Source organism: Enoplosus armatus, chromosome 18 (assembly GCF_043641665.1).
Source record: "Enoplosus armatus isolate fEnoArm2 chromosome 18, fEnoArm2.hap1, whole genome shotgun sequence".
Classification (NCBI taxonomy): domain Eukaryota; kingdom Metazoa; phylum Chordata; class Actinopteri; order Centrarchiformes; family Enoplosidae; genus Enoplosus; species Enoplosus armatus.
The window spans coordinates 15,373,530-15,399,851 of record NC_092197.1 but is presented as its reverse complement, the minus strand read 5'-3'; the positions used below and the strand labels follow the sequence as shown (position 1 = coordinate 15,399,851).

At 39.8% G+C, this 26,322-nt stretch overlaps 1 protein-coding gene across 1 annotated transcript in view; it reads left to right on the top strand.

Annotated features, from left to right (window-relative positions):
- Window positions 1-20,053, top strand: part of il11ra (interleukin 11 receptor subunit alpha) — a 41,254-nt gene extending 21,201 nt beyond the window's left edge. Inside the window, exons 2-12 of the mRNA XM_070925043.1 lie at window positions 7,699-7,795; window positions 11,661-11,727; window positions 12,663-12,829; window positions 13,556-13,670; window positions 14,013-14,176; window positions 15,190-15,353; window positions 16,053-16,197; window positions 17,059-17,166; window positions 18,689-18,791; window positions 18,997-19,076; window positions 19,868-20,053. Of these exons, the coding sequence (XP_070781144.1) occupies window positions 7,699-7,795; window positions 11,661-11,727; window positions 12,663-12,829; window positions 13,556-13,670; window positions 14,013-14,176; window positions 15,190-15,353; window positions 16,053-16,197; window positions 17,059-17,166; window positions 18,689-18,791; window positions 18,997-19,075 (1,209 nt within the window). The 3' untranslated portion in view covers window position 19,076; window positions 19,868-20,053. The remainder of the gene's footprint in view (window positions 1-7,698; window positions 7,796-11,660; window positions 11,728-12,662; window positions 12,830-13,555; window positions 13,671-14,012; window positions 14,177-15,189; window positions 15,354-16,052; window positions 16,198-17,058; window positions 17,167-18,688; window positions 18,792-18,996; window positions 19,077-19,867) is intronic.
- Window positions 20,054-26,322: the final 6,269 nt, after the last annotated feature.

Genomic DNA, 26,322 nt, shown 5'->3' with positions numbered 1-26,322 from the left:
CTGGTCTCCTGTCTTCACTTGTTCCACTGATGTGCACACGTTCAAACACTGCATGCGTCTCTATATCACACTGACACATATGGCGGAAGACACATTATGTCCACAAACACACACAGGGAGCCAGGCTTGTACTGAGGAGCTTCACATATGGAAATACAACACACACACACACACGCACACACGTTAGTCAGCAGTGTTGTTATCGCCTGGAAAGGTCAGGCGGCCAGGGTGTACAGTGGTTGCCATAGTGACCTGGGTAAACACCAGAGCCATTGTTGTCCGCCTCGACCATCTTTGACTTGACCTCCCTATGTTGTTGGTTTAGTGCACGTATGCGCGCGCACACACACACACACACACACACACACACACACAGCCCATACTCACAGTCACACTGTGTTCTCACACACACACTTGTATCACTTAGGTTAGCTAATCCCTCAACTTGTCATCATTTCCTTAGTGTTGAGCACAGGTACCCACACTGACACACACAAATACACACATGCATACACACTGATGACTGAGATTGTGTAGGCAGTAGGCTAAATGAAACATCAGTCTTTGTTAATCTTTAATTGATGACATAAACTCTAATGACCTGTCCTCATGAACAGGACATCATTTGTTATGCCACCAGACTGCAAAACAGTGAGAGTGTATAAGTGTGTGTACAGAAACTGCTAATCTGACTAAATAGACTTCAATCTGACTTCAGAGATGCTTGTGTGTATTATAAGCCTCTTTTTCAGCATTTTTAATTCTTAACGTCTACACCCCCCCTCACACACACACACACTCTTTTTCCCCCCTCCTCATGGTCTTTCTCGCCTCTCACTGTCTTGCTTCTTCTCTTGTAAAGCTGGATGAATGTGCAGTGGCATGCCAGAGTGTGAGTGACTCACCATGTGGGATTGTGCTGCCACACGGACTGACTAAAAGAGATCCCTTTTGGATTGGATTACTCATTGTCAGTGTGCGCACACCTCATTTAACTATGAAGTCCTTTTCATCATCATCAACGCTTGAGAAAAATAAATCCCATCTCCTCCTGCCTTTTCCTCAGCACTCCTGTTTCTGATTTTCCTTTTCCCAGTGCTTTGAGGCCCAGCTGTTGTGTGACCTAAGTCCGGATACCTTGGCTTTAACCCTTGACCTCGTTATTACTATTGGCTTGGAAGGAATGTTTTTCACCCAGGAATTTCAGCATTTTCTGTTTCTGCAATTATTTTTAATCACTCTGGTTGTGGCTCCGGTGCGGTTTAAGTCTACAAAAATAGGAGCAATTTTATTTTCAAGAACAAATTGTGTATTTGGGTCTTCGCTGTTGTTTTGCATCTCTGTGCATGTGGGAATACTTGCATTATGGGCACATCCTGGTGACAATATCCATGGCTACATTCCCCTGTCTATTCTTGTTCTTGCTCAAAGAGTTGCAGTAGAAAGGTGACTGGTCGGGGTGAGTCACAGGATAGGCTTGCAATTACACACACACACACACACACACACACACACACACACACTCACAATCTATGGAAAGAAAGAGTGTTGACATTTGAGAAGCTTATAGCGGTCCTTGGCATTGTTATTGTACTATTGGCAATTAAAATGTAGCATGGTGGATATTTTGCATTGAGTATTATTTTTCAGTAGCAAGTAGGCCAAGTGAGGATAAGAATTTCGTTTCTAACTACCTTGGTACATTAGGGGTGTCATAGCCCGCTATAGACATGTTTACACTGGATGAAAGTGTGGTTTTTCACATTTAGCTTCAGAAAGACCTCCTCCAGCTGCTGAGGTAAGTGGTATGTGGAAATATCAGGCTTGTAGAGAGAGGGAATTTTGGTATTACATTGATAGGCTGAGGAGTGAGCTCAGCTGTACCTTCACTGGTTTTACTGAACTCTCATGGGTTAGTTTCCTTTGCATCAGAGGAAAAACATCTAATGTTTGAGTCCAGCACTTCTTTGAGAAGACTCAACACTCAGTTTGACTTTTGAATGCAAAGGTGACCATATCTGATACTAGAATTTCTAATGGGAAAATCAGTTGAATTGATGTGGTTTCATGTTGAGGGATGTGATGCTTTTCTTATTATTTCCCCTCTGTGATTTACACTAAAACAAGTGTGTTTTTGGAGTGGACACACTGCCTCGCACACTGGAGCTTTAAGTGTATAAGTGAATTTGATAAAATGTACACAGCAGAGATTAAATGAAGCTTTCTCTTGTTTTTTCTCTCTTTGTTTGTGTCTCAAATCGTCCAGTCAGGACTGTATCTAAGCTAAGTTCCCTGGTTTTGGTATTTTTTTTGGCTGAGGGATCACAGTTTGGGATAAAATATGCTGGTTTGATGGTCCTCTAACATCTGGCCATCTGCCAGTAATAGCTCCAAATTTCAGGGCGGAACCTGAGATATTCAATGAGACATACCTCTGTATTTACTAAATGCACAAAGACATGCACACATAGAACAGACCCACCATACAAACACAACAGATCTATTAGAAAATTGCAGCAGGTCAAATGACATTCAAATATGAGCAGGAACATGTTGCTTAGGAGCAAGAGGACAGATTAGCACTTGGCACTCAGGGAACAGCATTGTTCTCAAGTGTTAGGGAAGGAGAATTAGAAACCTTTGTGTAAATATGTTTGCTGGACCTTGTACTATCTGGCATTAGAGATGGAAAATAAAGAGTGCCTGTGCAGGAAAACACAGGCAGGGAGGGAGAAAATAGGCCTGTAAAGATGGTGAGGGGAGGTAAGAGATAAGAGGGTGCAAATAGGAATTGAAAGCATGGAAAAATTGCATGAGAGTGAAGGAAAGGTGCAGGGCGGTACAGGGAGATGCTGCCTGCATTTTCTGATCTCTAGTTACTCTGGAGGAAAGCAGGAACGGGAAGAGGGTGAGCCATTATAAAGTGTGACACAAATATGTTTACTGAACCTTGAACGTTCTGGCATGGAAACCGTAGCCAAGGACTGAGTGCAGAGAAGAGTGGAAAAAAAAAGTGTGTAGTCTAATGCAGGTCTTTAAAAAAAAGTAAACGACACAGACTGAAAGTGGTGGGGGTTTCCGTCAGGCTCGAACTTTGCAGACAAGCATCTAAATCAATATTTCCCCCACCCATTTAAGCCCATCAACACTTGTGTATTGCTTATTCACTAGAGGAGGCAAAAAAGTAACTTCTACTTGTTTATTCATTTCTTCTTCTTTTGAGCATCAAATACTCACCACCTGTAGGCATAAAAGGTGGCCCAAAAACAGTTAGTAGCTTGCTCGCCAGCTGTGGTCTGCTTGGATTCATGGAATGGAAACGCACATCAAGGCGTCTGAGAAACCTTTCAGACCGCTCCTGCAGCATACATGGACTTCTTCACTGTCGATCCATATGACCCAAACACTCATAGTTTCTCCACAACAGAGCTAAATACTCCACCTACATGTCTCTCCATTGCCTCCTCCAGCTCGGAAGATGTACTGAAAGTTTTGAATTTGATGATGTATTGGTGAAGTGTATTCGGAGGTGTGTATCTAGTAATGTGCTGCATGTGTATTATGCTCTTAAAATGCTAAAATGTGTTGTGAAAGCCTGGCCAAGGTGATTTAGACTTCCAAACAGTGTGATAATAAATGAGCCATGATTTGTGGTTCAGTTGTTAATGGCGTGTTTAATTTAGCAGGGTTTCAAACATTTTAATCTTTAACTGAGCTAGTGTGAGAAGTAATAGAAAACGTATATTGTTTGATAGCGTTCTGTGTCATCTTATATGACTTACACAACTGTCACATCATCACCTTTATTACGTCACTCACAACAACACTGTCAATCTAAAAGCTAAAATGTACCTGCAGCACTGTCGATGTCTAAAATCACAAAGCACATTGTTACCACTGTTTAGACATGAACTAAACAGAACACCTTGTTCTCCTGATGAGAAGTTGATTATATTTATATTTTGGTTTACACAAACAGATGATGCGTTTGGCAGCGTGACCTCATGCTTACAGAGATGCCAAGAACCAAGAGGTTACAGGTTTAAGCTCCCAGGTTTTAAATTCCCATTAGTAATTTTGTTTTATGTCCCAGTTTATTTTTGTATCCAGCATCACATACAACTGTCAAGGCAGTTATCTGTAATGTAGTTCTTCATTTGCATTTGGTAGCCATATAAACGCAGAACTGTGTGACATTTTGGTGCAGGTATTTTCTCCAGTATTCAGGAAGTGGAAAGGGGTTAAAACAATGTTTTTCTTAATGTCTGACTTCAAGTGTTTTTTGGCAGTTCCTTGTTTAAAGCAAGTAAGACTTAAGAAGCAACCTCACTGTTTATTTTACACCATTATATTGTGGTAAGACACCTTGTTTCCATCCCTTGTTTCTAGCTGTCTGTCATGATTTATTATATATGAGGTTCAGATGCAGTCTCAACTAATGAAACTCATAGTCAACTTTTCTTTGTGAGCTCTCTGTCACCAACAGAGAACATATAGAGTGCAGTAACATGCTGCATGACTTGCTGTCAATCCTCTGCTGCTCCATAGAGCGCTATAGGATGTTGAATGTCTCCAAAACTGTCCATTAGTAAATTAGGTTCCTGTCAGTACATGTGTATTTTGTGTTGCTTCATTTGAAGTCACTGTGAACCAGCTAGAAGGTTTTTTTTTTGGTCTGGACTAAGGACAAACTACAAACAAACTACAGATGTGAAAGCAACCTTAGAAGACAAGAAAAAAAAAAAACCTTTGCATATAAGTAAAAAATTCTAATCCCTAAAATCTCTTGCTGTGGATGGATTCACACAGTGCACAGTTAACATAATGAAATAAGATGTAATGTTAAGTGTTGATTTCCCTTTGTATGCAACAGCAAACATACTCAAATAAGACAAACAGTCTAAAAAATGCTGGTGGTGTTTAGATTTTAAATGAAATTGAATCAAAAAGAGCATCATTTTTGGCCTTGTGGGCTTCCCTATTTTAAACACAATCAAAACCTCCACCACCACCTGCAGTTGGAGGAGATTAATTCATCCAACACTACCTACTCTCTGTCCACCTTTTGTGTTCATGTTTCATTTGTTTGACGAGTCCAAACCACAATCACTGCAGGTATATAAAAGAACGATTATGTAAGCTAAGGTACTGTCACTGTGATTCTCAGCCTTCTAACTCATCACTCATCCCCCATTTTGCTCTTTGTGAAGCAGAGCTATGGCTGACACTGAAAGAAATCCTTGCTGTGCAAATGAAAGCAGAGAGCTCTTTTTGCTTTGTCCCGACTAGTCAAACCACAGAAAATGTCTCAGCCGCTTCCTGTATGAACTTGGCCTTGGACAGTTGTAAAGGTGAAATAAATACATTTTAAAGCACGATAAGACACGACATTCTCTTTCACATACTGCATGATCGCTGTGGGCTGAAAAACTGGTAACTGCTTTTCAATTTCAACCGTTCAGGCTTGATTTCAGTTTAACTACATGCTTGAAGTTAGTCAACAGGAGTATTGGAGTGATGTAACAAACTCTCTCTCATTAATGCTTATTTTTCTCTCCCTTTTTCCTACATTTATAGCTTTCTCATTTTCCATTTTTTTGTCTTTCTGATTTTCACTTTCCACATCTTACTGTGTCTTTTTTTTTTAAAAGCCTAATCCACTTTTGGTGTCCCATTCTGCCATCATCTGACCGTTGTTGTGATCACAGATTTGGGTTTTAAAGTCCCATTTAGCATCTCATCTTTTTAACCAATTTAAAATGATCTAAAATGAGATCCTCCCTGGATTGCTTGTGTATTTTATGGATGAATTTGTATATTTATTTAAAATTTACTTTGTTTTTTTTCATTTTGTATATATTGTGGTACCCTCCCTAATTGTTGATCTAATCTTCTTTGAGATCATTTCTGTATTACACATGTATTTAATCTGTGTTTGGAGGCTCTAGAGATATTTGTATAATTATTCTAAACTTTTTTGAATTCTTTGGCTATTTATACAAGGTGTGTAAAACAGGGTTTTACACAGTATTACATGTGGAGCTTGTGATCATATGACTTTAGTCCTCTATGCAGTCTCTCTCCTAATTGACAAGAAAACCTGATGTAGCTTGCTTCTTGATCTTTCCTTCCTTTCGCCTGTTTGACCAGCTTTTGATCGGCTTAGTCTGAATTTTTTATTGATCAGTCATAACATCCTATTTGGACAGGAAATGCATCATGCATGCTGAGAATGAAACAAAAGCATTTTTATGGGCCTTTAATCTCCCTCTGTCCCCGTGGAGGTGCAGTGAAAGTGTTGATACGTTTCTCATGAGGATATCTCACACGCAGCTCCGTCCAGGGAAGTGGCACCAGAGATGAGATAAGTGTGTGTGACTTCAGGCGTAGTAGCTCACAAACACAAACACCACATAGTCTTTCACTCTTCACACATTCATAGACCCTTTTTTAGTCTCTCCCTCTCACACACACACGGTTTCCAATGTCGGAGGTCCAGTTGTCGTGTTTATATGTTTCAAGCTTTAATCAGATCAGCCCGAGGGTACATTAATAGCTGATGGAACAAGGAAACAGTCAATTGTTTGTGTGTGACACAGAGCGAAAAGGTGAAACACACACACACACACATACACACAAACACTAACCACTACAGTGTCAGTTATGCTTATGTATACAGCTGTCTGTTTGTAAATGTCTCTTGAGGATATAAATATCTTCAGCATCACATCACACTCTCATAACTCCATGACACTGCTCTTCACAGCGCAGTTCATTTCTTGTTTATTTTTATATGCTGTGTAATGTACGGAATATTAAGAATAAGTAAATTGCACGTTTTTTTTGTCTGCTACAGTCTGCTACATGTCCTGCACTCAGTTGGAAGAAATGTATATTTGATATTTGAATGGTTTAATGACTGCTCCCTGTCTGCACATATAACGGTCAAAATGGCGTTGTAAATTCTTATAGAAATGCATGTTAGCGTTAGCTCAAAGCCCTCACAGAGCTGCTTGCATGGCTTTAGACCCATCAAATTTATATCAAAATTATAAATAATACCTTTAAACTGTATCCACTCCACTGGCCTGTACTTTTCACAGGGTGCACATCTTGGTTAGATTATATGGGAGATGTGTTCAGTTGATTTACAGTACAAAAGCTGGAAGATGGATCTATTCTCCAGCACAAGTGGAACCAAAACTTTACTTCTCCCAGAGTTTCTGGGAAAGAGCCAGTGGAAACAAAAAATCTTTTCCAACATATTTTCCCTCTTTTTTTTTTCTGTTTTTTGTTTTTTGTTTTTTTTTTACGAGAAATGTGTTTTTAATTTCGAAAGACTCGCACTAACAATTCCACAAGTCAGAGATGGAGGCTACCAGTTGTCTTGACAATTGTCTATGCATTTTTGCACATCTTGATTTGTGAAGTGATTACCTGCATGGTATGTAGTTGCTATAGTGAGGGAATTGACCAAGAAAGGGAGAGAAATTCTGGTTGTTTTCCCAAACATTTTTCTTTTCATACCAGTTTACTTGCACAAAATGGACTCAAAATGATTATGGTGATAATGCTGCCGCTGTTGTTGCTGTTGTTGCTGTTGTTAATGCTTACTGCCAAACCTTTTAGGCTTCAAAATAACTTCTAATCATTATACCTGCTCCTCTCCCAACTCTCTCTCCCTCCCTGTATTTCTAGATGCCAGGCCTTTTGTCCAGTCCTGTGTGTCTGACAGTCATCTGGTTTTTATCTTGGTCGCTGCGTCCCAGTCGGGCTCAGATTTGGACTGATGAAGGTAGCACACGCACACGTACGCAATGCACACCACACACGCACACACACACACACGCACACACACACACACACACACACACAGAAACAGACATTCTGTTAAGCATCAGGCATGGACTCCTTTGTGAACAATTTTGGGCACTCTTTACTTATCTGGACTCAAAGTGCTTGTTGGATCTGAAGTTCCTGCAGAAGAAAGGAGGGTTGAAACATCCACATTTTAGAGTAAAAACTGGATACAGTTAAGTTTACCATATAACACTGACACATTTCTCCAAGCAAAATCTTGAACACTTCATTGTTCATTTTTATGGTCCTCTGTCTGTCCAATTTTGGATGTGCAACTTCAGTTTTTTTTATAGTTGAATGTTTTTTAGGATTAGCACTCCGCAAACAAGAATTCTATTGTTGAAGTTTTTTTTGCCTCACACAGCTCTTCAGAGATCTGTCTGGCATTAAGAACTGACTCTTCGTTCTTTGTTTCTTTGAAAGGCTGTTCTTCCCCCTATGTTTCTGTCTCTTTCTACATCTTTCTATTACTGTGTCTCTGTCGGAAATCAGCCAAATGAATCACTCCAACAATAAGAACACTGGCCCTTAGCCCTTCAGGTGAAACTGTCAAGGTTTTCCCTTCCCATTAATTCTACCCTACAGCATCTCCAGAGTCCTTTTTTTTATTGTTTGGAAAGTACTGAGTTTCATCCAGCTTGCAATTTCTGTGTCCACCCTGCCATCTGATTTCAATGTCAGGAGAAACTTGCAGCCTTCCTGTATGCATTAGTGTGTGTGTGTGTGTGTGTGTGTGTGTGTGTGTGTGTGTGGGGGGGGGGTGTGTCTACTTAAATGCATGTTTGTGTGCATATGTGTGGTTTTATGTGTGTGTGTGTGTGTGTGTGTGTGTGTGTTCATGTGCACATGTCTGGGCCCTCTTGCCAGAGGTAGAATCAGATATGAGTGGAACGCTGCGGGTTTGGAGAATAATGTACTTCACTGCCAATAAAACATGAATACACACATTCAGACCAGCCAACTCTTTGCACTTCACCAAGGCCCCAGGTAACACACACACACAGAAACCGAGGGAGGGGGAGTTTGTGTCTGTGTGTGTGTGTGTGTGTGTGTGCGTGCTTAAAGGGAAAAAGAAAATCTGGTTAAAACTGGCATGAGCGGCGTAATAATATTGAGATAGAGGAAAAGATTGACAAAAAGGGAGAAATGATAAAAGAGAGAGAGGGAGATTTTAATAATAATTGTATTAATAATTAATTAAATTTAAGGGAAATTCCATTTTTAGAACTTTGTAGCTGCCTGCTTGTGTGGACAGTTTTTCTCTGCAATAAGTTAGGTCTGAATGATTTATTGTTTTTATATCAAAATTGCAATTTATTAATGCAGTTTGGCAGTTTTTAATTGCTGTTCTGTTAATTATATAATTAACAGTGTCTTTGTAACAAACTAAAGAAAGTGAAGGTTTTTGCCAGCGACTGTTGATTTCACCAACTGCTGATGGTAAACTTGCACTAATTCTGTGAGTTGCTGAAACAACAAAATTCTTGGCCTTTTCCTGGTTAATGTGAGGCGAGGGAGCCATGTTGGCCTGTTAATAAACATACTGGCTTTTTGTACATATAATGATCTAGGTGATCACCAGGTCGCTAGCCAGTAGCTCGGCAGTTGTCGAGTATAAACGACAGACAGCTGGTGGAAAAGAGCTGTCAGAATGTCCCAGCTAAGCATTTAAGCAAATGATAACACTGTTTTAAGCTTGTCACCTTTTAGTCTCTGAAGTGAGACCTCCAGAAGTCGGGCCTTTGAAGCAGCTCGTCAGGTCACTCTGTGAAGCTCATGTCAGCTACAACAGTCAGTACATGTGGTCAGTTTGATATCAAAACATTGTCAGACATGACTCACCAGGACTTTGTCATTATTACCACAACTGGCCAAGTAACCAGCTGTTATCAATAGACATAATGGTACTTTTGAATGTCTTTATTATATTTCACTGAGAAAAGTGTATCTCTAATGTAATATTTCTGTCAAGCAAGTTTAGAGTAGAAGTTGACTTTTCTCTGACTGTTTAAAGAAAGGGAAACCCTGTAAGGTCCTCAACAACAACAACAAAGCTAATTTCCTCAGTAGGTTTCATTGTCCTCCTTTCTGTGAGTATTTGTCTCCCTCCCTCAAAAACGTAAATACAACCACAAAACCACGGTGGAACACTTTGCTGCTCTCTCCCCCCAGCTGTTTCATTTTGAGCAGCCACTAAAACAACAGCAGAAAGGCCAGAAAAGCAAGCTTCAGGTGTCGGTGAAAACCAAGTATTGAAAAGGCTCTCAGTAAAGCCTTCAGCTTGAGTATGTGAGACATTTCATTTAGGATTAACTTAGTTGGTCCCTGAAGGGCATGTGAGGTTATTGCAGCAGGGAAATCTAATTTAAATATACCAATACAGCAAATGAAATAATAACAGCCTCAAAATGCTTCCACCTTCCCCTGCATGGCCCCCTCCAGCCTCACTGATTTAAACAACAAAGCCACATTTTCACCCAACACAATGTTTCAGGTTGTCATCCTTCGTGGTGCCACTTTAATACCAGTCAGTTTGTATGAAAACTGAAGTTGAAAAACACAGACCTGGGACACATTGTTTGTTACCGAGGGAGGAGAGGCCAGCAGGGAGTGTGCATGCCTGAGTGATTGAGGTTGAGAATTAATGAAGGTGTGTGTGTGGCAGTCAAAGTGATGTTTTTCCACTTCAGATCTGCTGTAAATGCCAGCTTTCATATTGTGGAGCCAAACTAAACATGCACATACACACACACACACACACACACACACACACACATACTGCAGATAGAGTATCAACTTGGCAAATTACTACAGTCACCACAAATATTTGCTCAGGTATACACTGCACTTAGTATTGCTTCAAATCTACACTACCTTCTAATTTTGCATGATGGCAGTTTAGCAGCCTCCAGCTCATCCTTTAAGTTATTGATACAAATGGTTGTTCTATTCATTCAAGCGTTTACCACACCAAACTGACTGTACACATTAATGGATACTCATGAATTGTCCAATTTTAAAGGCTGCCTCCTTTCAAATCCACATTAAAAAGCGGCCCCATTTCTATCCCAGGTTACTCCATATGTGGTTGAGATTGTGTCCTTAATATTAATTTTGTATTTTGTAACACTGAGGACTGAACACTGTTTGTGTCAGTGTACCTTGTTCAGTCCCCACTGTTCCAAAATCCATAGCACACCAGTAACTTGTTTAGTTTTTGTCTTTGTGAAGTTCAGGCTGAGATGACAAGATGATGTTGCATCTTCTGTAGTCAGAGAATCAATCTTATGAACAGGCAAAGTAAGACAATGACCATAAAGCAGCTCAATGTTGTCAAAATCAACCAATTTGTCAGCAGCAATTTTTCACATCACAAGGGCTCAGTTTTTCAATGTTGATAATACAATTTTTTCTAAATGGAGTTTGAGAGTCTATATCTGCATCCTGTTCTTGTTATTTTCTTAAAATGCGTGTCTATTACTGAAGGGAGTCTTAAAGTGGATTTGTTGATATTAGTAAGTAATATAAGAGTAATATTATTTTAATTTGTGATAATAACCAGAAAAACACTGGACCAGCTTTATACTGTGTGCCAAAGTGTCCTCAGCCTAGTGTCTGCAGGATCTCTAACCTTGTTTGGTCATGTTATTGTGATACTGTTGACTTTACTGTAAATGGCGGCACTTAAATCACATTAATACAGACAATGAATGCATGTTAAGTCAGACTGTGCAGTGTGCAGATACTGTAAGCCAGATGAGAATGTACTTTAATATATTATGTGATGTCTGTGTTTGCAGTGTCAGGCGTGCAGTATGGGCGTTTGGAGTCAAATGTGACACTGGCATGCGGGAAGTCACAAATCAGGTAAGGAAAGAAAACTATTACCGAACCTAGCTTGAAGTTTTTTATGTCCTCTAATGACAAAGAGATATTTCCAGCTGAGTAATACAGGAGTTTGAAAGTAGCTGCTAAACATCAGTATAGCAGCTACATTTATTACATTCAAGAGTTTTACAGGAACAAATTCATCACAAAAGCTGCTGTGATATTCACTTGTAAACACATAGAAGCAGAAAATAGACTAGAATGCAGTGCAGCCACAAGACATTGAATTTTAAGTCAGAGGCACAGTAGTGTTCAAAGTTAACAACTTGATTAGCCATCTAGCCGTATTCATATACTCAGTTATGCTTTTTTTTTTGTTTTGAAGTGCCTTCTTCGAGAATTGCTAAAAGACAATCTGGGAAATGTAGGGAAAAAATGTCAGTTTTAATGGTGGTCTGACAGTCAACATTTGGGTTTCCAAGGCAACAGAGGAAAATGTATCACGATACAAAGAGCCAGACAGTGCCTGCATTACTAAATCAGATGCAAAAAAGGCTAAATGATCGGATTTGAGAGAGAGCCAAACACAGTTAAACTTAATTAGTAAAGATGAACAGTGAACATCAGCAAAACCAAATCCAACTAATAATTGATAGAGCCTGAGATATCTCATTCCTGTGTGTCATAGACCTCAAGTGTTGTCCAAAACTTAAATAGCCACTGACTGGATAGGGAATTTGGAAAGTATTGTAAGATGGACTAACACACTGTTGTTTGTTGTAGTCTCTTCATGGGACTTGTTAACAGTAAGAAAAATATGAAAGTTGTGATATGCTGATATCTATAGATATCTATGATAATGTCCTTTAAGCGTTTAGTTCCAGTTTAGGTCTTGGGCTGAGCATAAGGCCTACAGGTCAGTGAGTAAAGTCCTCACAAGCATAATAACTTAACTCGAACATGTTCCCGACCAGGATACCTGTTGTGTGGCATCTCAACCACAGCTCAGCGTTGCCATGGCACAAAGTGACATCAGATGGAGCCTTAGTCCTGCTGCACGTCGACCACTCAGCGCAGGGCAACTACAGCTGCTATGACAACCGGGGGCTCCTCCTCCACTCTGTCAAACTCAGGCTGGGCCGTAAGTGTTGTTGTGACTTGTCCAGACTCACAGCGCCTAATTTAGGAGTTATTACACTTTAACAGTCTCTGCTGTACTTTTCGTCTCTCGCTATGGGACTGTAGCTTTAAGAAAAATTCCTCTTTGCGGCAGGAACATGCCTGTGTCCCCCGTGTTTTAGCCCCTACATGCAGAGACTCTTTCGATAATTCAGCATAAAAGAAGCTTCTGTTTCTCCTACTCAGACATCTCTCATCTCTCTCTTGAGTTTGTCTCAACATATTTTCCTCTATGTTTCTCACTCATCTCTATTTCTGTTTCTTTCTCTTCCCCTTTTTTAAATGAATGACTTTCTTCTCTCAGCGTCTAATTTATGCTGGCTCTCTTGGTTATAACAAGACATCTTATTACAACAGTGATAATCAGAACAGAGCTACTGGTCCTCAGAGGAAACGGGTCTTATCAGCCATGACATAGACAAAGCCCTCCACTTCCTGTAAATGTTTCAAACAGGAAGCAGCTCCCTAAGTAGGCTTCCTTTTTAGGAACAGGGAGTTTTCCATGGTACTGGCCAAGCCTCCTGAGACATTTTGGTCCTTGATAGGGACACCAGGACACAGAACTGTTCATTTTAGACTTGAGGACAAGACGGAGACACCTTTAAAATATTACATCTAATAGGGCCCTTGAAAAAACAAACTCCCTTTCTGTCCTTAATTTAAGCTCTGTCTGACTCTCATTTCACAGATCCCCCTGGGCTGCTGAGCATTTCCTGTCAAGTACCCAATCACACGCATGTTCGCTGCTCCTGGGTGGATTCGGTGAAGACCTTCCTGCCAGCCAAGTACAATGCCTCCTTCAGGTAAGAGTGAGTTACTGCAAGTGAAACAGCAGTGCACCAAGGTCATATTTAGAATGGCCTACGAAGAAGCTAAATATAGTGCATGTGCCACAGAGTTACATTTTGAACGTAGCGTGTATAGAGTCGTATCTCAATGTGAACCCAGTCTGTCCTCCTCTGCGTCCTCTCTTCTCTCGGCCATATGACACTTAGTGGAAACTTTTAACTATAACACATTACAACAGTGGTTCTCAAACTGTTTCTGTCTTGCTCCCTTTGGAAGCCCCCCTCCCCCGCCACCACTTAAGTTGTCTTTTACCCAACAGAATGCAACCCATGACCATGTTTTTTGTTGTTTTCAAGGGGGAGTGGTCAGGAGTGGAGGCCATGCGTCTTGGATGTCGCCCGCAAGCACTGTGATGTAGATCACCCTGCCTTCTGGCAGACCATCCATACCCTGAGAATCACAGAGACCAACGGCCTGGGGTCCGAGACAACATACGTTCGTTTTAAGTTACATGAGCTGTGTAAGATCACACAAAGCACGCGCACACACACACACAGGGGAATGGAGTGATTTAGAATATTATTTTCTCATTATAGTTACAAACTTGTGTGATGATTATATGTCTATGAAGCACATTAGTGATCATTTTCGCCATATTTATCTTGTTTCCAGTGCTCACCCCCAGCTCTACTGAAACAGGCTATAGCATTATTTAAAAACTACTACTATGATTAGCTGGCAATATTGTGATTTCCAGTTGTGACGTCACACTTATTTAAAATAGCTTACAAGCTTTATGCTTCAGTGAAACCTCCATTGGCATTTACTTTCCAAATTTCCATATGCACACATGCTTTCACAAGCATTGCAAACATGCAGATGTAAACATAAAACACACTGTTTTATACGAAAGATACACCTGTACATTCATACAACACACACACCCACAGACATGCACACAAAATGTCAGGCTCCAATGCTGCACGTAACTCTTCCAGACTGCCGTTGTGACCATGCCCTTTTGCTCCTCATATCATGACCTCAATTATCTTGTTTTGCTGCTTCTCTGTCTGCATGATGTTGTTGTTGCTCTCGAGCAGAGCCATTCACAGCGTCCCTGAGATGGTCTTCGTAGCGGCTGGTGTGCCCACTGGATGTTCCTCACCGTTTTTTCTCAACCTCTGCATTCTTTTTATCACAGTAGTTTGAAGTGCGCTTAAAAACATGAATAAAGAGATAAGAGCCTGTGGGACTCGGTTCAGAGACTAGTGAAAGCAAGGTGATGTAGGCATTGAAAAGAAAGGACTCTTTGAATCAAAGTCACAATTCCTCAAAGCTGCAGAGATATGACTACACAAGGTCATTTATCAGGAAAAAAAATCAACAGCAACAATAAAAAAAGATGATGATTTGCTGTGTTACACTCTGCCCTCTTGTACTTGATATTGTGTCTTATTGTTTTTTATATAGTATGCCAACCATAGTGGAAATAATTGTGACTAAATCTCACTTTCTTTCTTTCTTTCTTTGCAGTGAAACCAGACCCTCCAGAGTCAGTGCTGGTGAAGGAGCTAGAAGGCTATCCAAAGAGACTGATCGTCTCGTGGAACTTCCCCTCTTCCTGGCCGCTGCATGATGCTTTCCCCCTTGTGTTTCATATCAGATACAGGCCACTGGGCTCTATATACTGGTCAGAGGTTAGTAAGCAAGGACGTAAGTTATTTCATTCCAGTGTTGATGGGGGCACAGTCACGATTTAACTGTTAGCATCTCGTTAAACTGATACACTGTATACAGGTTGTATTAAAAGAAATTACAACTGTAGTTTTCCCACAGTTCCCACTAGCAACTTAAACTAAACGTATGTACATTTATTTACTTACTGTGATTGGTCACAAACTTAATCAACCTTGGTTATTTTTGTAACCCAAGCCAATCATAGAAAATACTACTGTGAAAAGAGCATTAGTAGCTTAAGCTTAAAATGGGGTTTTTGTTAAATCCTACATCAGTAAATGTAATCTATTGATTTATCATCAAATCAAGTGCTGAGTTTTTGTGCCAAAAGATTTCTTGGTTACTGCAGATAGTAGATGAACTGAAGATTTTTTTGAATCAGTATATTCTCGTCAAATGTCTTTGTTATATGATGAGCGGGTAATTCACAAGTCGCTTTTCCAAATTAAGAATGTGAAAGATGGCATGTCTCAGATGAGTGGCCATCTAATTGCTGTCTTCTTTCAACATGTTTTCAGTGACTTTTTGTGCGGCGTTTCACTCAGAACACACACTAAGGCTAGAAACAATAAGAAAACATGTTGATAAGAGTTCCACAGAGCTGTTTCCTTATTTTGTATCCTCTCATTACCTGCCCCGTGTCTTTCTCCATCAATCAGATTTACTCTGAGGAGAGTCAAGTCGTGATATTTGACGCCCTGGCCGGCCACCTCCACCATGTTCAGGTGCGAGCCCGAGACGAGGTGAACTCAGAGACCCAGTGGAGCGAATGGAGTCCTCTACTTTCCGCCATGCCCTGGGAAGGTCAGAAAGAAAACTCACAAAATGTTAATTTTTTAAATTATTAGTCAAGTTTACACACCTTTAAAAGTGACAAATGTGTTTTACAGAGCGACGACACAATACAATCACATAAATAGATGCACATAGCAATGAAACACAATATATACGTACATAAAGGCATAGTTATGGATAAAAGTATGAAAACACAATAGGCATCCTGCTAGAGCTGCAAGCATTTGTCGAATAATGGATTAATGATAATGGTGCTGGTCGGCCAAAACAAGACATAACAAGACGTCACCTTGGACATGTTTTATAGACCAAAAGACTACTCGAGAAAATAAATCTGCAGATTAATCAGTGATAAAAATAATCGTTAGTTGTAGCCCTGCATGTTGCACACAGAACTAAAGAATAATAAAAACAGAGGGTGACCAGTCATGTCTTCATAATGAGAGTAAAACAGCAAAAAGAGAAGACTTGGGTCTGATCAGTGCTGCATTTCACTGGTAGTGAAGGGAGGACAGTGAGGGAGAGATGTGATCTCTCTTCTTGGTAACCGTGAGGAGTTTTTGGTGCTGCGTTTTGAACTTGCTGTAGGCGAGATAAAGCTGACTGACTCCAATACTAAGGTCTTCACATCCTTATACCACAAGGAATCATTTTAATAGTATCTTGGCAATAGATCGTAGGTGAAAAGACAGTTGCTTTGTTTATCAATGCGCATGCGACAAGCACATAGTATGTTGTATCTAGTAGTATCAGCTTAGATTAGCAGTAAGTTTTGAGCCTTCAACAACCAACTTTATACTTTATGCGTATTCATTGTTACTCGCATATAAATGCCTGTAAAATGTGTGTGTGTGTTTGTTTGTGCTACAGTCCACACCACCCCTGAACCTGCAGAGGAGCCCCTGCCAGAGGAAGAATATCCAAACTTATTTTTTCCCTTCAACACTAAACCTGAAACCTCCACTGCAAAGTCACACAGTAAGACTCCTGTGATACTTCAAATGATAACTGCAAAGTGACTGTTTTCAGCAGCAATGCCAACACTGTATGTGTGTATGTTGTAGCTCAACAGTAATACAGTTATTGTCATTACTGTTATTATGATTCTGCTACTTCTTCCACTCCAGTTGTTTCTGCTACAAACTGCTACTATTCCAATTACTACTACTACTAAAAGTACAGATACTCATACTTATTATTACTGCTATGTTTACAGCCACTACTACATTGCTATCATTGCTAGTATTACTACTACCATAACTAATACTTTTACTACTGCTGCCATTAGTGCATGTCAGTCCCTGAGATGAAATGCTTCAGAGTCACCCGTTACAACTGTCATTATGTTCAAAACCAAAACATCTATTATCTCATTTTGAGGTGAAATTAGTTGGATCAGTCCTGAAATGCGGCCGTTCCTATTTTGTTTACAATCACCCCAGTATGTGTCCCCAGTCTGGGTTTGAACTAAGTGAATCATAGCTAATCAAACAGCAGGATATATTTTTTGGCAGCAACAAGAGGCCACATCAGTCATTAATGCAGCAATAAGGCATTTTTTTTTTACTGTTATTATGCTGTAGATAGAACAGTGCAAGCACCTTGTGCCGGGCTTCATCACCAAATTACATATAACTGCAGTAAATTGTAGCTGCAGGGCATCGTGTTCTCCACAGTGTGTGCCTAGGATGAAAAGTTAAACACACAGCAGCTCACACATACACAGGCAAAAACACAGGAAGAAGCAGCCTTCAGTCGCAAGCATGCACATCTAAAATACTAGTAAACACGCACACACACACACCCACGTACAGTATACACAAGGAGACAAACACAGGTTTGGCAGTAGAGTGGAGGCTGAAAGTCGCTGTGAGTAACTGACGCCGTCAGATTTCTTTTAGCTCGTCTGCTGTGAACCAGATGTCTTATTCCCTTTGTTTGTGTGTGTGTGTGTGTGTGTGTGTGTGTGTGTGTGTCCACTGTCATTTGCAGATGTGCTCATAAATCGTCTTTTAATCTTGTAAATAAGCGTTTTTGCACGTTTGAATGTGTGTGACTGTGCTGTACTTTTTTTGCTTTGAAAGAGAGTTGTTTACTCTTCTCAGTGTGATGAATGCATGTTTGTGTGAAAGCTATAATGGCAGAGTTAAAATGAACTGATGAACTGACTCCAGAGAGTAATTAAATCAGAGAACACACACATACCTCTATTTTTTTTCTCTCTCTCTTTTATTTGGTCTCAGACACACACACAAACCCGGAAGATGAAACGAGTGTGTAGAAATATATTTTCACAGGTTTTGCTTTTGTTAATGAGTCAACAATCCACATATACTGTATGTGTGAACTGTGTTTCACGCATCTGCTCCTCTGGTCTTACTCTCCAGCCTTTCGTCTATGATTCAACTCTCCCCCCTTTAACGCTCTCTTTCTCTGCTTGTTTTGTTGCCCCCCCCCCCCCCCCCCCCCCGTTGTTTTCCTCCCCTCTCTTCCCATCCAGATCCTGTACTTGAGGATGAAGGTAATTTGGGTTTGGTGATTCTGCTGGTTTTGTTCTCCTTGGTCATCCTCACCACCGTCCTTTCCCTCATCTTTGTCGTGTGGTAAGACACACACACTCACACTCACACACACACACACACACACTCACACACACACACACACACACACACACCCACACACACTCACACTCACACACACATCCACAGGCCACAGCTGTGTGGTCTCTCCTTCTCTCTCTTAGAGTGAGATTTTTTGGTATTTTTTTACATTTTTGGTTGGTGTTAACTTATTGTTTTCTATTTCCAGGGTGAGGCAGAGGCGGCGCGATCATGTGACCAAACAGGAACTCACCTCTATGGTCAAGATGAAGTCCATGCCAATCTAATGTGAGACACACATTTTGTTTTGTTTTAAGGTTTACGTGTACAACAGGCTCCCTTGTTCTTAGTCTGAATCTTCTCGAAAGCCTTTTGTGTCAGATTTTAATTCCCTCTTACATTTGTCACAACGTGGTGGCACATGTGCTGTGAATATGTTGACTTCTCACTGATGGCCCCACATGGTTGTTTGTGTTCTTAGTTTAGCTTGTTTGGCAGATAGTTTTAGACCTCTGGAAGGGAAACAGCCTTTTTGTGGCGAAGCTAATTAAAATCCTAATTAAGCGTCACTTCTTTCAGATTTATACGACTACCACAAAATGCCCTCACATGGGAGCTAAGCCAGTGAGAGGAATGTAGCAAAGCTCTCCCTTGAACTGAAATGGTTCAAAGTGCTGCTATAAACAACATTCAGACAGCCCGTCAGATAGCCAGCCAACTTGTGATTATAAGCCTAACATACACACACACACACACACACACACACACACACACACACACAGATTATAACCCTCTAAGTATGCCTGCATATCTCTCATCCAGCTCTGTTATTTAAATATGTGCTTTCAAGGCAGTGCTTAATTACATTATGATTTATTCATGTTTTTAAAGTTGCCTTTTCTCTTCCGCTTTCCTTCACTCTACTCTCCTTCATGTCCTTTCTTCTTTTCTCTAACCTCTCCTCCTGCTTTTTTTTTTTCATCATCCTATTTTCAGTTTTCCCTCTTCTTTCCTCTCCTCTCTTCTCTTCTTTTCTCTTCTCTTCTCTTCTTTTCTCTTCTCTTGTCTTCTCTTCTCAGGTTGATTTCAAAGATGTTGTCCTCGTCAGCCCGTTCTAGGGCTCCTCCCAAGAGTCAGCCTCTGCCTATACCACTGTAGAATGCTGGCCGTCCAATTTAACTACATTTACCAGAATGCATCAGCCCGAGTCCATCCAGGATCCAGGACAACAGGGACAAACCTACACAAGGACCTTTGCGGAGAAAAGTTGCCCAGTATATAAAAGCTGACTGAAGGGTACAAGATTTCCCTGGACATATTCAGTGGACACATCTAACTGCACTACCCATAATGCATCAGCAGACTCCACCTACTGCCCGTGGGGACAGGGAAAACGGACCCTACTCTGTTTCTTTAAGTTCACTTCAGAAGCTTCACTGTAGGAGCGACACTGCATCAGGACATTTGAGTTCACTCACAACCAATGCTGCTTCAGATGGATTGGCTCCACAACCTTTATTTGGAAAGGAGTGACATTTTTTTTTACTTTTAAACAAAGTAAGGACAGGAAGTGCAGCTGCCAAACAAGAGAACATAGGCTTTTTTTTGTAGGAAGGGATTTTTTTTTCTGGGACAACTTGCCTCTCGTCTCCCAACCCAGAACTCCACACGTTCTTCTATATTTTTTTTAGATTTTTTGAGAAGTAACAAATTTAATGTGCGTCCGTTATTACATCGACTGACCGACCGACTCAACGCTGTGAAGGAAGCATAATTTCTGCCAGTCTCTCTGTGTGCATCTGATGCCAAAGCAGCAACTACGGGCATTATGATCTCAGCTGAGGGGCAGGACGTAACCTGTGCTGGCACCTGACCTGAGGGACGGACATGGAGCATAAGGTTGGGCTGGGTTATCTAGACTTTATTTCATTTATGACAAGTGATTTTACATTGCATGATATTCTGTTTCGTTGTCTAATGTCTTTAGTACAGGTTTTCTGTTTCTTTTGTTATACCTCTTTCCATCCATCCATCCATCCACTGTTCCTGAATGTGTGTGAATGAAAGACACACATGAGGAGAGAGAGACGAGAAAGATACTGGCCTTTCACACACCACCAGCGTTATGACATTACATAGATAGTTAGCTAGAGAATATGAAACCAGAGATATTCAGCTGTCTGAAGCCCTAATATCTGTTTCACCGCTGGAGGCACCCAGCACCACTGATACACCCATCAGTGTCAGAAGTATGATTTGTTGCATCGGTGACCACACCCAACAGTGATGTCACGGTGTCCTGGAGTACGCCTGTACATCACTGCAGCCACAATATTTTTGTGGCTTACAAATAGTTGAAGAGTATAATAATGTTTTTAGGGTCTCTATATATACTGTTGGTTTTGCATTTAAAGCACATGTGTAAAAGGACAGTGCCAGCTGTAGGACTGAAACTAACAATTATCATTATCAATTTATCTGTTGATTATTTTTCCATTAAATGTCAGAAGAAGAAAAATCCACAGCTTCAAATTAGTTATTTTGTCTCACAAGGACAAGGATATTTCATTTACAATGATATAAAACTGAGAAAAGCAGCAAATCTTCTCGATACTTTTCTTGTAAATGGCCAACAACAATTTTGATAATTAATTGTAATTAATTGACTTTCAGCACTAGGACATTGTTACACCATTATAGCTGACTCGATAACTTGATAAGACTTCACAGTGGTTCATGTAGGTTGCTGGTCTGGGGTCAGTCAGCCAGGTTCATCCCTGGTGAGACTGATAGTATCTGCAGATAAGAGGAATAATGAGGCAATAAGAGGCATATTATAACTAGACCAAAAGTGAATTAAAGTTCGTCATTATTACTGAACTGTTTGGGCTTGATGTATTCAATTAGGAATCAGTTACACCAAAAAAGGTAATATTACTGATAAAAAGAAAAAAAGAGGTTATAGATTTAAAGGTAGAAACGCATGATAACAAGCTGGTGTATTTGTATTAGGGGGTAAAGCTAGCTAGCTAAAAGTTTATAAGCACTTATAGAATTGATTATCTCACCTAAAGTCCGTGGGGAAACAGCTCTTATGAACAAGTCTCAGACATTTTGGCAGTGATGATGTAGGTCGAATAGGAATGAAAATGGATGTTTAGTAGCGCAACTCACAATAACTTTGACATGGAGTTCGTTTCACATGGCGAGTGGGCTCTCACAATCACTGTTACCATCATCACTTCCTCAGAAAATGGGGACAGTGGGAAGTAGCATATAAACATAAAATGACAGAGAAGTAGCAAACACCAGTCAGCTTACCCCACAGTAAATTAGATTTAATGTTGATGATATTTTACATTTTGATGGTGAAGTTCAATGACACAAATCAGCCACAGAAACAGCAGCCATGGACAGCTGAACATACAGTAGTGATTGTACCAATCTCACTTTACATGGCTGTCATTTTACCAGTCAAGCCTTCGCTTTCATGAGAGAACGGACCAGTTGGTGGAGTTTATGTAGGTTGTGGTGCGAGCGTGAGATGAGCACGAACACGACGGACTGACAAGAGCGACTCTCGCTCACTGTACTCGTGTCTCACGTCCCACTGACTCATTGGAAGTGAGCGATTTCTGGGTGGCCAGTGCTCCAATGACGAAAAGCTCCAAATACCTCCAGTACAGTATATCTGGTTTAGTTTCGCTTTCAACACCCGCGCCTACAAATCTTGTGTCCTGGCCGACCGTCTGCGACAGATGGAAGCGTGATGCCCTTCTGCTCGAGTCGGGCGCTTGCATTAAAAGAAAAAAAAACTATGGTTCTTTCTTTCTTACTGTTGGTCTGGTGGTTATACTCTGTTGATCCAAAGCTGTGTAGTTATCAACCAATTGATGGATTGATTGACTGACTGTGTAGTTTGTATCAGAAACACAAGGTGCATCCAAGTCAAACTTTTCTTCAGTTTGACGACTGTATGTTCTCTCAAGCTAGCTCCACATATTATGCATGGATCCAGTTGAAGCTTTTTTTTGTTTTTGTATATTATTGTATATCACACTTTAAAAAAACAAAACACATTTCATGTATGTTATTATAAGTGATGTTTATATGTAGAGAAAAAAAAAACATTCTTTGGGATAGTTTCACAGACATGGTTTAACTCAGTCTTGTGTTCATTTGTAATAGATGCAATTAGCAGTTAATAGCAGTTTTACAGCTCATTATATTATATACAGTTACACTCTGAAACCCATTGAACAAAATATGCATTTGATTTACTTTGATTTAAAAAAAGATCTTTCTTATAAGGAATCTAATCAGAGCAAATGCAAGAAATATTCAGTTTTCTTTAAGGTTTGTGTAAGGTCAGCAATTCCAGAAAACGTTGCAGTGTAAAAATCCCAAAAGTGACTGAGGATAATCCATGTGTGCAGAACCTTCCCAGCATTGTGTATTTGTGTCTTTCTACCCAGTTATATGAAGCTGTGTTACTGTACGATTACTGTATGGACAATGTGTTTACTGAATGCGTCTTCATCCAACTTGCTTCACTTTATTGTTCAGTCTCATTCATTTCTTTGCTGTCAGATGAATGATAGTTGGGGTTTTTTTTTTGGGGGGGGGCTCATCTTGAATTCCTGTGGCAACATTCACAAGAACGTAAAAAACAACAGAGAGCTGATCTTTTACTTCCAGTTTGGAGAAAAAGGATGAAGGATCTGAATTTAAACAAAAAGACATTTACATTCAGCAAAATGTTGTTAACAAAACCTAAAAAAAAATCTAAATCGCCCCCATCGGGTTTTAACAGGTAACAAAGTTCATATTTTTCCAATCTGAAAAGCAAAATAAAAGTAAGGTATAAAAGTATTTTTTTTTCTCTTGGTTAAAAATATTTTTATGATACATTTTAAGACAGATTTTATAAACCATCCACCAGATTGAATTTTCTGTGGGCCATGTGCAGTGTCAGTGACTGTTTTTCACTCTGTCCATCTTGTTTTTGAGGTTCAAAGTGATCCGTTTTCTTTCTGTATGGTGTGTAACTATCGATTGCCACCTCTCTGTTTCACTCTGGTGGCGTTTTCTCTCTTTTTGTGGACACACTTGTGGTATTCTCAGTCTTTCTATGTTCCTCTGCAGTATGTGATGGCAGATGGAGCCTGTTGGTTTTAGTTCTTATAACTCAAATTACGCTCAGGCGTCCATTCTCAGATGTACATAGTACTTTATGTGTACGACAGATATCACCATAAGCTGTTTTTTTCCCCCTCCCTGTTCTTGTGTGTGTCTGTGAAATAAATACTATTTTATCACACTTGTAGCTTCTGGGGTTTTTCTGGGCATTTTAGCTTTTCTTCCATATCTTTAATTCTTCTTCCACTAAAACTGCACCTGTGTTTTCATCAGAAACGCTTTTGTATATCTGCTCCTTCTCTGTCTATTGATTGGTTAAAATGGTGGTGGTAAATGTCAACTGTCTGATGTCCTAAACATTTCAAATATGGTGCAAAAAAATGCAATTACTCTGAACAAATGAGCCAGTTGTGGAGAGGATCAGTCGTTTCTTTCTCACATATTGTTTGTGATTCTGAAACAATTGACCACATTTCTCCAAAAGCCTGTTGCTTCCTGCTGCAGGCTCTTTTAGAAAGTTTCTGTTATCTGATGGTGACACCGATGCTCAAATGCTCAAGTTAGCTTCTGTTGTCTTTGTGAAAGAGCCTTTTTAGATGTACAACTGGAATAACTACAACTTTTCTTGGCATTCTGGCTCCACTTCCCGTATCGCCAACATGTCGTCATGCAGGCTTTAGTGTCTTCAGGGTCCAAGTATATTCTATTCTATTCTATTGTTCACAGTATTGTTCACACTATTGTCTAAATGACTAAAAAGTACAAAAGGTTTTGAAGTCAAAAGTACATCCACTAAAAGTGCTTGTTTTGGCCAGTGACAGGCTCAGATTGTTATTCTAAGTGTCTGAACATTAAGGAAAGGATCCCTACAGAGATAGATGTTTTTGTCAGATATGTTTCTTTCTTATTTTACATTAAATGCTTATCTGTGACATGCTAACACGTAGCAAAACATTATCGCAAGCAGAGAGGAGTCAGTGACTCAACAATATCTATCTAAAGTTAGCAAACATTAGCCACCTTGCGCAAGTGTGTTGGGCTGAGTAAAGGTGATACTTTATTGCTCATGAAGTCAACTTTTCATGTGGTCATCAGTGACATGCTAAAACGTAGGGTAGCATTAACGCAAGTGAGATAGCAAAGAGTGTTTTATTGTGTTTTATATAGTGTTTTATTGCTAGCATTCAACTTCATTTGTTGTTTTATTATTTCTTGTTTCAAAAGAGATATTCTTGTTTTAACCTCTAAAGGGCTACCAACCAACCTACACGCGTTCCAGAAGAAATGTCTGTTCGTACTGAGGGTGCCATCCGTGTAGAGAGTAGCATCTCTGTTTTTTCTACAATGGATTCTTGTACTGACATTAAACAATCTCTCACTGCACTTCATTTTGATGCAGTCAACATGTACTGATGCACAAACACAGAATATATATATATATATATATATATACACAGGATATATTTTATTGAGATAAAAAGAACACTACATTAAAACTATCTTGTTACTACTACCCTTACTATTGAAATGAACTGTCTTACAAAACAAAAATTCAAACATAAAAAAACTGTGTGAAAAAAATGTGCAAAATCCAACATAATATTGCATCAATGAAGGTCACATTGTAAACATAAGCAGCAGCAAAAGAGAATGTTTTAAATGGGGCAGCAGCCATCGTGTAGCCTTTTCTTTCTTAAATTCACTTTCAGTGAAGTAGGTGTTAAGTAGGTGTTTTCAAAGACTGTAACACACCCAAACAACTAAAAATACATAACTCAAGTCACATGTACCAGGACTTTTTGTCCTATAACACACTGTGTACTTGTCAAACTGCTTAATGCCAAATGACTAACTGATCCCTGTAGCTCACTGCAGCAACCTAGTGGACAACAAGCGTCACTACAACCTTACAACCAGCAGCTTCACAAAAAAAAAATAAAGTCAATGAACTCAGATGGAAATTAAAATATGTTTGTGTTTTCAGCATAAACTAAAATCTGTCCCAGTTCAAAAAGATAGAATCAGACTGTTAGAAACCTCTTGAGTCCACCATCCCTTTTATACTCAAAACATGTCAATTACATTCAACTCACTATAATATGTTCCTAAAAACCTATTAAATCCACTACCCACTCTATTACAACATAGTATTATGCATCATTTAAAATATAGTGAACAATACTGTGAATGAATGGATGTGTGTGATCCGTCTACATCTAAAACTTCGTCCTTCCTACCTCTACATGTTCTGTGTCGTACTGGATGATAATATTCATGTCGGATAAATAGTTCAAATAAAACAGTCCATGTCCTTCTGCGAGTCATGGCTTCTCCACTGAAAAGCCAACTGGGAGTTTCAGCATGTAGACTGTACTGTGTCAGTCATTTCTTCACA